Here is an 18,750-nt window from a genome sequence, read left to right as displayed (position 1 = left end):
GTCTTGATGCTGTAGTGGTTGATAGTGTCTTGATGCTGTAGTGTTTGATAGTGTCTTGATGCTGTAGTGTTTGATAGTGTCTTGATGCTGTAGTGTTTGATAGTGTCTTGATGCTGTAGTGTTTGATAGTGTCTTGATGCTGTAGTGGTTGATAGTGTCTTGATGCTGTAGTGTTTGATAGTGTCTTGATGCTGTAGTGTTTGATAGTGTCTTGATGCTGTAGTGGTTGATAGTGTCTTGATGCTGTAGTGTTTGATAGTGTCTTGATGCTGTAGTGTTTGATAGTGTCTTGATGCTGTAGTGTTTGATAGTGTGTTGATGCTGTAGTGTTTGATAGTGTCTTGATGCTGTAGTGTTTGATAGTGTCTTGATGCTGTAGTGTTTGATAGTGTCTTGATGCTGTAGTGGTTGATAGTGTCTTGATGCTGTAGTGTTTGATAGTGTCTTGATGCTGTAGTGTTTGATAGTGTGTTGATGCTGTAGTGTTTGATAGTGCCTTGATGCTGTAGTGTTTGATAGTGTCTTGATGCTGTAGTGTTTGATAGTGTCTTGATGCTGTAGTGGTTGATAGTGTCTTGATGCTGTAGTGGTTGATAGTGTCTTGATGCTGTAGTGTTTGATAGTGTCTTGATGCTGTAGTGTTTGATAGTGTCTTGATGCTGTAGTGTTTGATAGTGTCTTGATGCTGTAGTGTTTGTCCTTCGTGTTCTAATACTTTAATGTTACCCCTTCCTTGTGTTTTTTGTAATAAATAATAATATATTTTTTTTTTTACTTCCGACTTCAACTGTATGTTACAACACAAATATGTTTAAATGGGGGAAATTTTTTTTAAAAAGAGAGCCGCAGCATATTGAGCAAAGCCCCATCAGCATTGCATAACCTACTTAGTTATCACAAAGCCCTTCATATTTCCCACAATAATAATCATATCCTCAAAGCCGTCCTCGTTTTTGAGGAGATTATGTTCCAGCGTGTATCATGGCCCTCGATGATTGAACTGAAATATTCCACGTAACAGGAGACAAGGAAGAGAACAGCACTTTCTGAGGTGGAGACAGAAATACTCTTGACAAGGAGCACGAGAGCTGTGTTTCTCAGGTCCAGGGCACGAAAAGACAACCTTGCTGCCGGGGATCCTGGTACATCTGAAAGGCAGGGCCATATGACAGATAGAGGGAGAAACATATATCACTCTCTAAAGTTCAACCATAAATACTGACAATGAGCACTAACCAGCAGTTCCTACAACAACCTATAATACAAACTACTGAACAACCTATAATACAACCTACTGTACAACCTATAATACAACCTACTGTACAATCTACTGTACAATCTACTGTACAACCTACTGTACAACCTATAATACAACCTACTGTACAACCTACTGTACAACCTACTGTACAACCTATAATACAACCTACTGTACAACCTACTGTACAACCTACTGTACAACCTATAATACAACCTACTGTACAACCTACTGTACAACCTATAATACAACCTACTGTACAACCTACTGTACAACCTACTGTACAACCTATAATACAACCTACAATACAACCTACTGTACAACCTATAATACAACCTACTGTACAACCTACTGTACAACCTATAATACAACCTACTGTACAACCTATAATACAACCTACTGTACAACCTACTGTACAACCTTCTGTACAACCTACTGTACAACCTTCTGTACAACCTACTGAACAACCTACTGTACAACCTATAATACAACCTACTGTACAACCTACTGTACAACCTATAATACAACCTACTGTACAACCTACTGTACAACCTATAATACAACCTACTGAACAACCTACTGAACAACCTACTGTACAACCTATAATACAACCTACTGTACAACCTCCTGTACAACCTATAATACAACCTACTGTACAACCTATAATACAACCTACTGTACAACCTACTGTACAACCTATAATACAACCTACTGTACAACCTACTGTACAACCTATAATACAACCTACTGTACAACCTATAATAAAACCTACTGTACAACCTACTGTACAACCTATAATACAACCTACTGTACAACCTACTGTACAACCTATAATACAACCTACTGTACAACCTACTGTACAACCTATAATACAACCTACTGTACAACCTATAATACAACCTATAATACAACCTATAATACAACCTACTGTACAACCTACTGTTCAACCTACTGTACAACCTACTGTTCAACCTACTGTACAACCTACTGTACAACCTATAATACAACCTACTGTACAACCTACTGTACAACCTACTGTACAACCTATAATACAACCTACTGTACAACCTACTGAAAAACCTATAATACAACCTACTGAACAACCTACTGTACAACCTATAATACAACCTACTGTACAACCTACTGTACAACCTACTGTACAACCTATAATACAACCTACTGTACAACCTACTGAACAACCTATAATACAGCCTACTGTACAACCTATAATACAACCTACTGTACAACCTATAATACAACCTACTGTACAACCTACTGTTCAACCTACTGTACAACCTACTGTTCAACCTACTGTACAACCTACTGTACAACCTATAATACAACCTACTGTACAACCTACTGAACAACCTATAATACAACCTACTGTACAACCTACTGAACAACCTACTGTACAACCTACTGTACAACCTATAATACAACCTACTGTACAACCTACTGTAAAACCTACTGTACAACCTACTGAACAACCTATAATACAATCCACTGTACAACCTATAATACAACCTACTGTACAACCTACTGTACAACCTACTGAACAACCTACTGTACAACCTACTGAACAACCTACTGTACAACCTATAATACAACCTACTGTACAACCTATAATACAACCTACTGTACAACCTACTGTTCAACCTACTGTACAACCTACTGTTCAACCTACTGTACAACCTACTGAACAACCTATAATACAACCTACTGAACAACCTACTGTACAACCTAATGTACAACCTACTGTACAACCTATAATACAACCTACTGTACAACCTACTGTACAACCTATAATACAACCTACTGTACAACCTATAATACAACCTACTGTACAACCTACTGAACAACCTATAATACAACCTACTGTACAACCTACTGTACAACCTACTGTACAACCTATAATACAACCTACTGTACAACCTACTGTACAACCTACTGTACAACCTATAATACAACCTATAATACAACCTACTGTACAACTTATAATACAACCTACAATACAACCTACTGTACAACCTACTGTACAACCTACTGTACAACCTATAATACAACCTACTGTACAACCTACTGAACAACCTACTGTACAACCTATAATACAACCTACTGTACAACCTATAATACAACCTACTGTACAACCTACTGTACAACCTATAATACAACCTACTGTACACCCTATAATACAACCTACTGTACAACCTATAATACAACCTACTGTACAACCTACTGTTCAACCTACTGTACAACCTACTGTACAACCTACTGTACAACCTGTAATACAACCTACTGTACAACCTATAATACAACCTACTGTACAACCTATAATACAACCTATAATACAACCTACTGTACAACCTACTGTACAACCTACTGTACAACCTATAATACAACCTACTGTACAACCTATAATACAACCTACTGTACAACCTACTGTTCAACCTACTGTACAACCTACTGTACAACCTACTGAACAACCTACTGTACAACCTATAATACAACCTATAATACAACCTACTGTACAACCTATAATACAACCTATAATACAACCTACTGTACAACCTACTGTACAACCTACTGTACAACCTATAATACAACCTATAATACAACCTACTGTACAACTTATAATACAACCTACAATACAACCTACTGTACAACCTACTGAACAACCTACTGTACAACCTATAATACAACCTACTGTACAACCTACTGTACAACCTATAATACAACCTACTGTACAACCTACTGAACAACCTATAATACAACCTACTGTACAACCTATAATACAACCTACTGTACAACCTACTGTACAATCTACTGTACAACCTATAATACAACCTACTGTACAACCTATAATACAACCTACTGTACAACCTACTGTTCAACCTACTGTACAACCTACTGTTCAACCTACTGTACAACCTACTGTACAACCTATAATACAACCTACTGTACAACCTACTGTACAACCTATAATACAACCTACTGTACAACCTACTGTACAACCTACTGTACAACCTATAATACAACCTACTGTACAACCTACTGAAAAACCTATAATACAACCTACTGAACAACCTACTGTACAACCTATAATACAACCTACTGTACAACCTACTGTACAACCTACTGTACAACCTATAATACAACCTACTGTACAACCTACTGAACAACCTATAATACAACCTACTGTACAACCTACTGAACAACCTACTGTACAACCTACTGTACAACCTATAATACAACCTACTGTACAACCTACTGTAAAACCTACTGTACAACCTACTGAACAACCTATAATACAATCCACTGTACAACCTATAATACAACCTACTGTACAACCTACTGTACAACCTACTGAACAACCTACTGTACAACCTACTGAACAACCTACTGTACAACCTATAATACAACCTACTGTACAACCTATAATACAACCTACTGTACAACCTACTGTTCAACCTACTGTACAACCTACTGTTCAACCTACTGTACAACCTACTGTTGAACAACCTACTGTACAACCTACTGAACAACCTATAATACAACCTACTGTACAACCTACTGTACAACCTAATGTACAACCTACTGTACAACCTATAATACAACCTACTGTACAACCTACTGTACAACCTATAATACAACCTATAATACAACCTACTGTACAACCTATAATACAACCTACTGTACAACCTATAATACAACCTACTGTACAACCTACTGTACAACCTATAATACAACCTACTGTACAACCTATAATACAACCTACTGTACAACCTACTGAACAACCTATAATACAACCTACTGTACAACCTACTGTACAACCTACTGTACAACCTATAATACAACCTACTGTACAACCTACTGTACAACCTACTGTACAACATATAATACAACCTATAATACAACCTACTGTACAACTTATAATACAACCTACAATACAACCTACTGTACAACCTACTGTACAACCTATAATACAACCTACTGTACAACCTACTGAACAACCTACTGTACAACCTATAATACAACCTACTGTACAACCTATAATACAACCTACTGTACAACCTACTGTACAACCTATAATACAACCTACTGTACAACCTACTGTACAACCTACTGTACAACCTACTGTACAACCTACTGTACAACCTACTGTACAACCTACTGTACAACCTACTGTACAACCTATAATACAACCTACTGTACAACCTATAATACAACCTACTGTACAACCTATAATACAACCTACTGTACAACCTACTGTACAACCTACTAATACAACCTATAATACAACCTACTGTACAACCTATAATATACAAACTGTACAACCTATATACAACCTATAATACAACCTACTGTACAACCTATAATACAACCTACAATACAACCTACTGTACAACCTATAATACAACCTACTGTACAACCTACTGTACAACCTACTGTACAACCTATAATACAACCTACTGTACAACCTACTGTTCAACCTACTGTACAACCTACTGTACAACCTACTGAACAACCTACTGTACAACCTATAATACAACCTATAATACAACCTACTGTACAACCTATAATACAACCTATAATACAACCTACTGTACAACCTACTGTACAACCTACTGTACAACCTATAATACAACCTACTGTACAACTTATAATACAACCTACAATACAACCTACTGTACAACCTACTGAACAACCTACTGTACAACCTATAATACAACCTACTGTACAACCTACTGTACAACCTATAATACAACCTACTGTACAACCTACTGAACAACCTACTGTACAACCTATAATACAACCTACTGTACAACCTATAATACAACCTACTGTACAACCTATAATACAACCTACTGTACAACCTACTGTACAACCTACTGTACAACCTATAATACAACCTACTGTACAACCTATAATACAACCTACTGTACAACCTACTGTACAACCTACTGTACAACCTATAATACAACCTATAATACAACCTACTGTACAACTTATAATACAACCCACAATACAACCTACTGTACAACCTACTGTACAACCTACTGTACAACCTATAATACAACCTACTGTACAACCTACTGAACAACCTACTGTACAACCTATAATACAACCTACTGTACAACCTATAATACAACCTACTGTACAACCTACTGTACAACCTACTGTACAACCTATAATACAACCTATAATACAACCTACTGTACAACCTATAATACAACCTACAATACAACCTACTGTACAACCTATAATACAACCTACTGTACAACCTACTGTACAACCTATAATACAACCTACTGTACAACCTACTGTACAACCTATAATACAACCTACTGTACAACCTCCTGTACAACCTATAATACAACCTATAATACAACCTACTGTACAACCTATAATACAACCTACTGTACAACCTATAATACAACCTACTGTACAACCTACTGTACAACCTATAATACAACCTACTGTACAACCTATAATACAACCTACTGTACAACCTACTGTACAACCTATAATACAACCTACTGTACAACCTCCTGTACAACCTATAATACAACCTATAATACAACCTACTGTACAACCTACTGTACAACCTATAATACAACCTACTGTACAACCTATAATACAACCTACTGTACAACCTATAATACAACCTACTGTACAACCTACTGTACAACCTATAATACAACCTACTGTACAACCTATAATACAACCTACTGTACAACCTACTGTACAACCTATAATACAACCTACTGTACAACCTACTGTACAACCTACTGTACAATCTACTGTACAACCTACTGAACAACCTAAAATACAACCTACTGTACAACCTACTGTACAACCTATAATACAACCTACTGTACAACCTATAATACAACCTACTGTACAACCTACTGAACAACCTAAAATACAACCTACTGTACAACCTACTGTACAACCTACTGTACAACCTATAATACAACCTACTGTACAACCTACTGTACAACCTACTGTACAACCTATAATACAACCTATAATACAACCTACTGTACAACTTATAATACAACCTACAATACAACCTACTGTACAACCTACTGTACAACCTACTGTACAACCTATAATACAACCTACTGTACAACCTACTGAACAACCTATAATACAACCTACTGTACAACCTATAATACAACCTACTGTACAACCTACTGTACACCCTATAATACAACCTACTGTACAACCTATAATACAACCTACTGTACAACCTACTGTACAACCTACTGTACAACCTATAATACAACCTACTGTACAACCTACTGTACAACCTACTGTACAACCTATAATACAACCTACTGTACAACCTATAATACAACCTACTGTACAACCTACTGTACACCCTATAATACAACCTACTGTACAACCTATAATACAACCTACTGTACAACCTACTGTACACCCTATAATACAACCTACTGTACAACCTATAATACAACCTACTGTACAACCTACTGTACAACCTATAATACAACCTACTGTACAGCCTATAATACAACCTACTGTACAACCTCCTGTACAACCTACTGTACAACCTACTGTACAACCTCCTGTACAACCTACTGTACAACCTATAATACAACCTACTGTACAACCTATATACAACCTACTGTACAACCTACTGTACAACCTATAATACAACCTATAATACAACCTACTGTACAACCTATAATACAACCTACTGTACAACCTATAATACAACCTACTGTACAACCTACTGTACAACCTATACAACCTACTGTACAAATACAACCTACTGTACAACCTATAATACAACCTACTGTACAACCTGTACAACCTACTGTACAACCTATAATACAACCTACTGTACAACCTATAATACAACCTACTGTACAACCTACTGTACAACCTATAATACAACCTACTGTACAACCTACTGTACAACCTACTGTACAACCTACTGTACAACCTATACAACCTACTGTACAACCTATAATACAACCTACTGTACAACCTACTGTACAACCTACTGTACAACCTATAATACAACCTATAATACAACTACTGTACAACTTATAATACAACCTACAATACAACCTACTGTACAACCTACTGTACAACCTATAATACAACCTATAATACAACCTACTGTACAACCTATAATACAACCTACTGTACAACCTATAATACAACCTACTGTACAACCTATAATACAACCTGTACCTGTAATACAACCTACTGTACAACCTATAATACAACCTACTGTACAACCTACTGTACAACCTACTGTACAACCTACTGTACAACCTATAATACTACTGTACAACCTACTGTACAACCTACTGTACAACCTACTAATACAACCTACTGTAATACAACTACTGTACAACTGTACTGTACAACCTATAATACAACCTACTGTACAACCTACTGTACAACCTACTGTACAACCTACTGTACAACCTACTGTACAACCTATAATACAACCTATAATACAACCTACTGTACAACCTACTGTACAACCTACTGTACAACCTACTGTACAACCTACTGTACAACCTATAATACAACCTACTGTACAACCTATAATACAACCTACTGTACAACTTATAATACAACCTACAATACAACCTACTGTACAACCTACTGTACAACCTACTGTACAACCTACTGTACAACCTATAATACAACCTACTGTACAACCTATAATACAACCTACTGTACAACCTACTGTACAACCTATAATACAACCTACTGTACAACCTACTGTACAACCTACTGTACAACTTATAATACAACCTACAATACAACCTACTGTACAACCTACTGTACAACCTATAATACAACCTACTGTACAACCTACTGTACAACCTACTGTACAACTTATAATACAACCTACAATACAACCTACTGTACAACCTACTGTACAACCTATAATACAACCTACTGTACAACCTACTGTACAACTTATAATACAACCTATAATACAACCTACTGTACAACCTACTGTACAACTTATAATACAACCTATAATACAACCTACTGTACAACCTACTGTACAACTTATAATACAACCTACTGTACAACCTATAATACAACCTACTGTACTCTACCGTACTCTACTCTACCGTACTCTACTGTACTGTACTGTCCTCTACTGTACTCTGCAGTACTCTACTGTACTCTACTGTACTGTCCTCTACTGTACTCTGCAGTACTCTGCAGTACTCTACTGTACTGTACTCTGCAGTACTCTACTGTACTCTACTCTGCAGTACTCTACTGTACTTTAAACCACAACTGACAGTGAGAGGAAAGCAAATCAACATCATCCCCATAATTCAGAAAGTCTTTATTGTCCCATTGCCGGGTAGTGGTGGTTGCAGCAGCATACTGTACATCTGAGCTTTTTGTTCTATAACCCAGTCATTGTTTACAAGCTAGCGCCGTGGGCTAAAGAAATCCCTCTATTACAATGTAGGCTGCAGTTAGGCTGAGCAGAAACCTAGAGGACAAAGCTCTACTACTTCAGTTTGACACGGTCCGACTGCAGTGCACACACAGACTGCAGCATGCGTAATTCCCTCCCTGCTCATGCATCCATCCATCCACAGAGGTTACACAATCTGCCCCGTCACTTTATTCAAATCAATTCACGAAGATAATGCCTGACTATACTGCAGCATTATACCATGCAGCTCTTCTGCGGGACATCGATAACATCTCTGAATAGCTTTCGTCAGCAAACTGAACAAGGAATACACACACTGGCTGGTAACACTTCATAATGACTTTCATTAAAAAGCCTTTGACACATAATTTTATAAATATTGTATACACATGTTTACAAGTTATTACAAATATAATACATTGGCAGACGATGGTATTTCTGGTTGTGTTTGACTCCCCGACGCGTTCTGTCATTTAGACACCAAGAATATCCTCCTTATCTAATAAGTAGGACAATTATAGCTGCTAATTAGGCCTATTATAGTAACCTGACACTCATAATACACAGATGAATCTAATGAGAAGGCCTTTTAAGGCCTCTTCATTTCAATCAGATACTGTAGAAGGAAACACGTCAAGCAACGTGACGCGAGAGGTTTAAATATCACGCTTAACTGACGATAATGTACAAGGAGGAAAATCTATACGAGAGACAACAACAACAAAAAACAACAACAACAACAACAAACAACAACAACAACAAACAACAACAACAAACAACAACAACAAACAACAACAACAACAAACACCAACAACAACAAACAACAACAACAACAACAAACAACAACAACAAACAACAACAACAACAAACAACAACAAAACAAACCGCTGAGCAATGTTCTGCAGAGTCAGTTTTCAATCAGCGTGTAGGCAGGTTAATGTGAAAATAGTGACCTCCTTTGATGAAAGAATACAGGTTGGTTATGAAGACAAGAGTGCATAGGACATGATGTGGATAGCAATGAGATTCATATTTTTTTACAAGGGGGACCTGTCACAAAGAAAAGCTGCTATTCAGACATCAGACACGTCAAATCAATGATACAGTTACACCATAGGCACGTCCCAAATGGCAAACTATTCCTTCATTAATTAGTGCCCCAGTGCACTAAATAGAGAATAGGGTGTAATTTGGGACAAGTCCAATGTCAACTCATGGTCCTCTACTCACCAGCGGATGCGTCCCAGATCCAGGTACCAGCCCATAGTAGAGACAGGTAGAGCACCGCTGCGTACAGGTACAGCTCCAGCTTAGGAAGGGCTGCCTTGAGCCTCATGGTGGATCTCTGGCACTAAACACACACAGGGGACCTGAGGAGAAGGGAAAGGAGGATATTAGAACAGGCTAAAATGATAGTAGGCATTATATCTATATATACAGAGAGAGAGAGAAAGAGAGAGCGAAGAGAGATAAAGAGAGAGAGAGAGAGAGAGAGAGGGAGAGAGAGAGGGAGAGAGAGAGAAAGAGAAGAGAGAGAGAGAGAAAGAGAGAGAGAGGAGAGAGAGAGAGAGAGGCAGAGAAAGAGAGAGAGAGGAGAGAGAGAGAGGGGAGAGGGAGAGAAAGAGAGAGAGAGGAGAGAGAGACAGAGAGAGAGACAGAACCACTTTGGAATGAAATTACAATACTGACCTGCTATGGGAGAAGAATTCACCTCAAGGAGATGTTGACTATTCTCGGTAATACCAGTCAGTAGTGGTTCGAAACAACAACAACAAAAACACCCCATATTGAGTCTTGTTCATGAACATAATGTATTTTGCAAGCTTCTGTGTCAGTCACTGTCACAAAAAAAATGCACACATTGCATAATAACTGTTAAACCATATCAACCATTGCAGCCATCCTGTGTGAAAGCCACAAAGTACTCAGTTCAAATGGTGAAAATAGGAGATCTTTTTTTTTTTAAATGTATGTGATATTGAACAAGCACAAAAAAAGGTGAATGTAATTCCATTACTTCTGCATAAAGCAGTGTTTAGGTGCAATAGGTTAAAAGTATGATGACGGGGAAAAAACCATTGACACCTATAGGACTAAAGCCTTGTATAACAATATGGTTCTGCTGTTATTGTAGCCTACAGTGCCTTCAGAAGCTATCACACCCCTTGACTCATTCCCCATAGGTATTATTATTCTCTAAATTCTTCAAGCTCTGTCAAATTGGTTATTGATCATTGCTAGACAACCATTTTCAGGTTTTGCCATATACAGTATTTTCAAGTAGTTTTAAGTCAAAAATTTAACTTGGCCACTCAGGAACATTCACTGGCTTCTTGGTAAGCAACTCCAGTGTAGATGTGGTCTTGTGTTTTAGGTTATTGTCCTGCTGAAATGGGAATTAATTTCCCAGTGTCTGGTGGAAAGCAAACTGAACCAGGTTTTCCTCTAGGATTTTGCTTAGCTCCATTAGGTTTATTTTTTTATCCTGAAAAAGTCCCCAGTCCTTAAAGGTTACAAGCATACCCATAACATGATGCAGCCACCAGTATGCTTGGAAATATGGAGAGTGGTACTCAGTAATGTGTTGTACTGGATTTGTCCCAAACATAACACTTTGTATTCAGGACAAAAGCTTTGCGAAATTTTTTGAAGTATTACTTTAGTGCCTAATTGCAAACAGGATGCATGTTTTGGAATATTTGTATTCTGTACAAGCTTCCTTCTTTTCACTCTGTAAATTAGGTTAGTATTGTGGAGTAACTATAATGTTGTTGATCCATACTCAGTTTTCTCCCAACACAGCCATTCAACTCTGTACAGTAGCTGTTTTAAAGTCACCATTGGCCTTTTGGTGAAATCCCCGAGTGGTTTCCTTCCTCTCCGGCAACTGAGTTAGAAAGGACGCCTGTATCTTTGTAGTGACCGGGTGTATTGATACACCATCCAAAGTGTGATTAAAATCTTGCTCAAATGGATATTCAATGTCTGCCTTTTTTTTTTTTTTTTTACCAATCTACCAATAGATTGCGAGGCGTTCTTTGCGAGGCATTGTAAAACCTCCCTGGTCTTTGTGGTTGAATCTGTGTTTGAAATTCACTGCTCGACTGAGGGACTTTACAGATACAGTAAAATCTAAATTTTATCCATTTTAAATTCCGGCTGTAACACAACAAAATGTGGGAAAAAATCAATTGACACCTATATTCCTGAAGGCATTGTATGTAACCTATTCTGTTTCTGGGGCAGGGAGACAATTTAGTACTTGTTGCAGTTGCAGTTTTACAACAAGTTTTCTGCAGTTCTACACATTTTGCCATAGGGCAGAGATAATTTTTTGGACATTTTAAAGCTAAATTCCTGCAAATCTACACATTTTGCCTATTTAACTAGGCAAGTCAGTTAAGAACAAATTCTTATTTTCAATGACGGCCTAGGAACTGCCTGGAAACTGGGCAGAACGACAGATTTGTACCTTGTCAGCGGACAGATTTGTACCTTGTCAGCGCGGGGGTTTGAACTTGCAACCTTCCGGTTACTAGTCCAACGCGCTAACCACTAGGCTACCCTGCCGCCCCGATGACTTATGCCATGTTAATGATCTGAATGAGAGTGACTAACAAAATGTATGTGGGCCTGTGCCTGGTCTGTATTCAGCCATTACTACAAGATTAGATAACTGTCGAGGCTCATTTACCAATCTAAAAATAGTTAGCTGACATGGCTAATTGAGTGACCGTCATTGACCGACAAAACAAGAGAAAAAATGCTGATGCACAACTAAATGTCGAACTGGCACCCTGTGTATTTTACTATTGTAACTTTAAACAGTAAGTTGAGACCCTGACTGTGTTCCACATTTTTAAAATAAAATTTAGTGGGGCCGAGGGGCTAATTGACAACCTATGTCGTTTATGCCCTGAGCTGACCCTGATTGCAATACAAGATATCTTGTACAGTTTGAAAAGTCCTCCCTTATCAACCTCAACTGTAGGCCTACACTGCTTCAAACGCTGTTTCTAATTTCAAAACAACGATAATGGTAACAGTAGTCATGTGAGACCATTTTAACAACATAACATTGAGAGTTGGATCTCTAGAAATGCTGGTCATATAAAGAACACTAAACATTCTTAATAAAAAAAAAACGTTTTAAAAGTGTATATTCCTGTTAAGCTTCGGGGGGACAAGTCAGTGACAGCGGCAGAGACAGCGTGTTCTAAATTGGACTGTAACGCCTCACAAACTGCCCTGCTCAGAGATCCCCAGAATCAGCACTGTCAGCTGAGCAATCCTACCTCCTCTCCTATTTTAGCCATAGCAGTTGAGCTCTCTCGCTCTCTCCGCCACCGTTCAGCAGCTGCAATGCTATGTGATATCTGCAGTGAGACGCATTGGGGAATCACACCACCTTGTAAATTAGCATCGCATAAAATGACCAAGAAAGGTGCACTGGAATACACAACTAGCTATAGGCCTAGACTGTGTTCATATTATGACTATAGTTGGAAGAATAACGTACCTGCGCTGGCATATAGAAACAGGATTATATGGCCACACTGCACCAAGTTGAGAGAGTTAGATGGAGTTGGAATAACAAACCCAATTGCCAAGATCGTTTTAATGCCAAAGAAGAACTCCAGCGTCGGCTTGAGTGTGTTGCATACAAATTGAACGCTATTTAGCGGTAGGTCTAAAACCGCCTACGCTGCCAGCATGCAATACATTGTTGCAGTAAAATTCTACCGTATTTCAATGCGATTATGTCACAGTCATCCGATAGCGCACCTGTTCTACTGACCTTTCTATCCGCTTCTCAGCCACAGGACAGGTTACAAGGTGTATTGCTGTCCCTCGCCCCAAAATGTCAACAAAAAAAAAAGAAGTAAAAGGGGTTTGGGTTTGTAAGGCGTTTTGTTTTTCTAATTCATTCGTCCCTGCTTTTGGTAACGCCGGTGCCGTACCCCCTGTGATAGCCAGGCGCAGCAGTTGAGGATGTTGCGAACTAGGGTGGGGGTGGGGGTGTGGGTGCCACTCTACGGGATATATTTATCTTTTTCAGAACTGCGCCGCAGTGAGAGGTGGTCCAGTGACTGTCTGTCAAAACGGACGCAGGTTCCACAGCGCAGAGAGAGAATGGAATGGATACTGTCGCAGCCTACTCTGACATGATGGTGGTTCTGCTATATCATATTCCATAGCCTTCAGGAATGTTCATACATTGAATTGATACGCTACCCACTGGTCGGTCACACCACGTCATTTCAACATGGGTAATTGGGTAAAACTTGATCGAGACGTTGATCAATGAGATTACAAGCTATATTCACCCACTCAAATTGTGAGTTGAATTTCCCATGTGTTATCACTTTGCTTTCAACCATCTAAAAATACAGCCAAATTCCAATGGAAAAACAATGTCTGTTTTTTGGTTTAGTTGTCACCCAAATGTCTTTCACTGGGCTTTCAACCGTTTAAAAGCGCAGCAAAGTTCAAATGAGATAAAACAACGTCAGACATTTTGTTTATATATTTTTTTAAACAGATTGTGTTATGACTGTGCTTCATCTAATAGCAGAACCAAATGACCTGGATTGCAGTTGAAATTCCATTAAAGTACATGGGGCAACTGATCAAAGCCATTGTGAAGATCTCGACAGACCTGCAACTACTTATGCCTGTTATCAAATCAAACGTTATTGGTCGCGTACACATATTTTGCAGATATTATCGCAGGTGCAGTGGAATGCTTCTGTTTCTAGCTCCAACAGTGAAGTAATACCGAACAATACAAAACAATACACACAAAGACATATTAGAATGAGCAATGTCAGAGTCTGGGAATACAAATACAGTAGCAGTAAAAAGTTTGGACACACCTACTCATTCACAGGGTTTTTCTTTATTTTTACTATTTTCTACATTGTAGCATAATAGTGAAGACATCAAAACTATGAAATAACACATATGGAATCATGTAATAACCAAAAAGGTGTTAAACAAATTAAAATATATCTTCAAAATAATCACCCTTTGCCTTGATGACAGCTTTGCACACTCCTGGCATTCTCTCAACCAGCTTCACTTGGAATGCTTTTCCAACGGTCTTGAAGGGGTTCCCACATATGCTGAGCAGTTATTGGCTGCTTTTCCTTCACTCTGTTTCCGCTTCATGAGAATGATATCCACCAGATCAGGCTATGTATGTTGTTTGTTATTGAATGCTGAAGGCTGAACGAAAGCTGAACAAGAGACTTAGTTTTTTTTTTTTTTAAGTTGACAGTGTTTCCTTGTAAATTTTGTTTTTAAATACTTGTATTTTATTTTGGATCCTGCGACTCTGTTGGGCTTAGTTGCTGTGAGCGCAGCTGTCTGTCCTGGGATCCTGTCAGATTCCACATAGGGTGAGAGACACGGAAGCCCAGCTAGCCTAGCTGGCTCAGCCGCCTCAAATGGAGGTCGCTATTGAACGTTCCCAGCGCTGCAGAAGCTGTATTTACTTTGCTTTGTTCCGGAATGATCTGGACTGCGCTGACTTTCAATGTAGCAATTGCTTGCTTGTGGAGAACTACAGTAGCGAAGTGGCTACTCTTAGATAGCAGGTAGCAAACCTACACAAGCTACTGGGGAATCCACGTCTGCCTACTTTTTATTTTTCTTCCACCCCGGCTCTCCACAGCCGACTGGCTCAGCAGGGATCTTTCCCCGAAGGGGTCTCCCCCTTCCCTGGAGAATGGAACTGTTCTCGACCCAACCAATCAGCCATTGAGGTACATCACTCGCCGCGGAAGTCGAAGAAAGCGTCCTCTGGCAACAGGGGCCTCCTTAGAGATGTTATGCCCGGACCGTCACTGACCGCTTTGTCGCCCTGGATTCAGAGGTTCCGGCGCCCTCTTCCTTAGGGGCTTCCCATTCGATATTGGATTCGGAGGTACCTGCGTATTCGTCCTCTGTTCTGTCTTCCTCTCCAGTGGCTTCTACATCTGGTTCAGATTCTCAGCACCGTGAGGCTGCCTGAGACACCTTTCCATTCAACACCACCAGCCGTCATCATTGGCAGCTCTATGGTGAGAAACATCTCGGTTCCCAATGCAAAAACACAGTGCTACCCAGGAGCACGAGTACAGAACATAACAAGGCTGCTTCCGACTGATCTACCACAGATGCCGGGAGCTAATGCTGTCGTAGCCCATGTGGGGTCAAACGAAATCAGGAGGACTATCTTGAAACATCTGAACATTGATTTTAAATAACTGATTTTAGCAGTAAAAGACTCCAAAAAAACGGCCAATCATGTCCAGTGCCGTCGTTAGGCTACGGGTGTGAAAGATTCAGCAGGCTACTGGCATAAAACATCTGGCTAAAAGATTACTGTAACCCTGCTGGAATCCCTTTTATGGATAACGTTGAAAAAGTTCTGGAAACAGAAGATACTCTACAGGAATGACGGAGTTCATCCAAATCATCTTGACTCCTGGACTCTGTCTACTCATTTCAAGGCTGCGTGGAAACAATGACTTATCAATGACCCAAGACGAGCTCAGTTAATCCCAGCCATTGTGACAATGAGTCATCATAATGCTGCATCAAATGTACATTATCCTAGGAGTGTTGGCAGACACAATGTAAGTCAATTAAATGTACTTACTGTATGCAGTAATCATGAGCCTATGAACCAGAGTTATACTGTTAGCACTGAGGCGGTGTGCCCTAGCAGGAAGACCACTTTGTGCAGCTCACCCTGTACTATCAGCTCCAACATAAATAACATGAGCAGGTCTACTTCTGATAAGCTTCCCAGTAAAGAATTTAAAACAATCAAGCAACCCAGAAATGTGCTAAAAATAGCCCATATTAACATATGCAGCCTGAGAAACAAGGTCCATAAAGTAAATAACTTGCTTGTAACAGATGACATTCATATTCTGACTATCTCTGAAACTCACTAAGATTATACAGTGAGTTTTGAAAGTATTCACCCCCTTGGCATTTTTCCTATTTTGTTGCCTTACAACCCGGAGGGTCTGTATCATTTGATTTACACAGCATGCCTACCACTTTGAAGATGCAAAATATATTATTTTGTGAAACAAACCCAGAAATAAGACAAAAAACGGACAACTTGAGCGTGCGTAACTATTCAACCCCCCAAAGTCAATACTTTGTAGAACCACCTTTTGCAGCAATTACAGCTGCAAGTCTCTTGGGGTATTTCTCTATAAGCTTGGCATATCTAGCTACTGGGATGTTTGCCCATTCTTCAAGGCAAAACTGCTCCAGCTCCTTCAAATTGGATGGGTTCCACTGGTGTACAGCAATCTTTTAGTCCAAAGATTCTCAATTGGATTGAGGTCTGAGCTTTGACTAGGCCATTCCAAGACATTTAAATGTTTCCCCTTAAACCACTCAAGTGTTGCTTTAGCAGTATGCTTAGGGTCATTGTCCTGCTGGAAGGTGAACCTCCATCCCAGTCTCAAATCTCTGGAAGATTGAAACAGGTTTCCCTCAAGAATTTCCCTGTATTTAGCACCATCCATCATTCCTTCAATTCTGACCAGTTTCCCAGTCCCTGCTGATGAAAACCCTCCCCACAGCATGATGCTGCCACCATCACGCTTCACTGTGGGGATGGTGTTCTCGGGGTGATGAGAGGTATTGGGTTTGCACCAAACATAGCAGTTTCCTTGATGGCCAAAAAGCTACATTTTAGTCTCATCTGACCAGAATACCTTCTGCCATATGTTTGGGGAGTCTCTCACATGCCCTTTGGCGAACACCAAACGTGTTTGCTTATTTTTTCTTTAAGCAAAGGCTTTTTTCTGGCCACTCTTCCGTAAAGCCCAGCTCTGTGGAGTGTACGGCTTAAAGTGGTCCTATGGACAGATACTCCAATCTACGCTGTGGAGCTTTGCAGCTCCTTCAGGGTTATCTTCGGTCTCTTTGTTGCCTCTCTGATTAATGCCCTTCTTGCCTGGTCTGTGAGTTTTGGTGGGCGGCCCTCTCTTGGTAGGTTTGTTGTGGTGCCATATTCTTTGCATTTTTT

General features: G+C 39.3%; 1 protein-coding gene across 8 annotated transcripts in view; it reads right to left on the bottom strand.

Moving 5' to 3' along the window:
• The window catches only part of LOC139386685 (hedgehog acyltransferase like, a), a 38,304-nt gene that overhangs the window by 11,757 nt on the left and 7,797 nt on the right, over positions 1–18,750 (bottom strand). For 2 of the 8 annotated variants that reach the window (XM_071132498.1, XM_071132493.1), the window contains exon 2: positions 10,941–11,080. In XM_071132498.1, coding sequence (XP_070988599.1) covers positions 10,941–11,046 — 106 coding nt within the window. In that variant the 5' untranslated portion in view covers positions 11,047–11,080. Of the gene's footprint in view, positions 1–10,940; positions 11,081–11,399; positions 11,549–14,508; positions 14,830–17,355; positions 17,510–18,750 lie in introns of those variants that run through there. The other 6 variants (XM_071132497.1, XM_071132496.1, XM_071132492.1 and 3 more) reach the window with 6 other exon arrangements.

The sequence above is a fragment of the Oncorhynchus clarkii genome, chromosome 28 (genome assembly GCF_045791955.1).
Source record: "Oncorhynchus clarkii lewisi isolate Uvic-CL-2024 chromosome 28, UVic_Ocla_1.0, whole genome shotgun sequence".
NCBI lineage: Eukaryota > Metazoa > Chordata > Actinopteri > Salmoniformes > Salmonidae > Oncorhynchus > Oncorhynchus clarkii.
The sequence above is the reverse complement of the archived record's forward strand: the minus strand, read 5'-3'. Positions and strand labels throughout refer to the sequence as shown.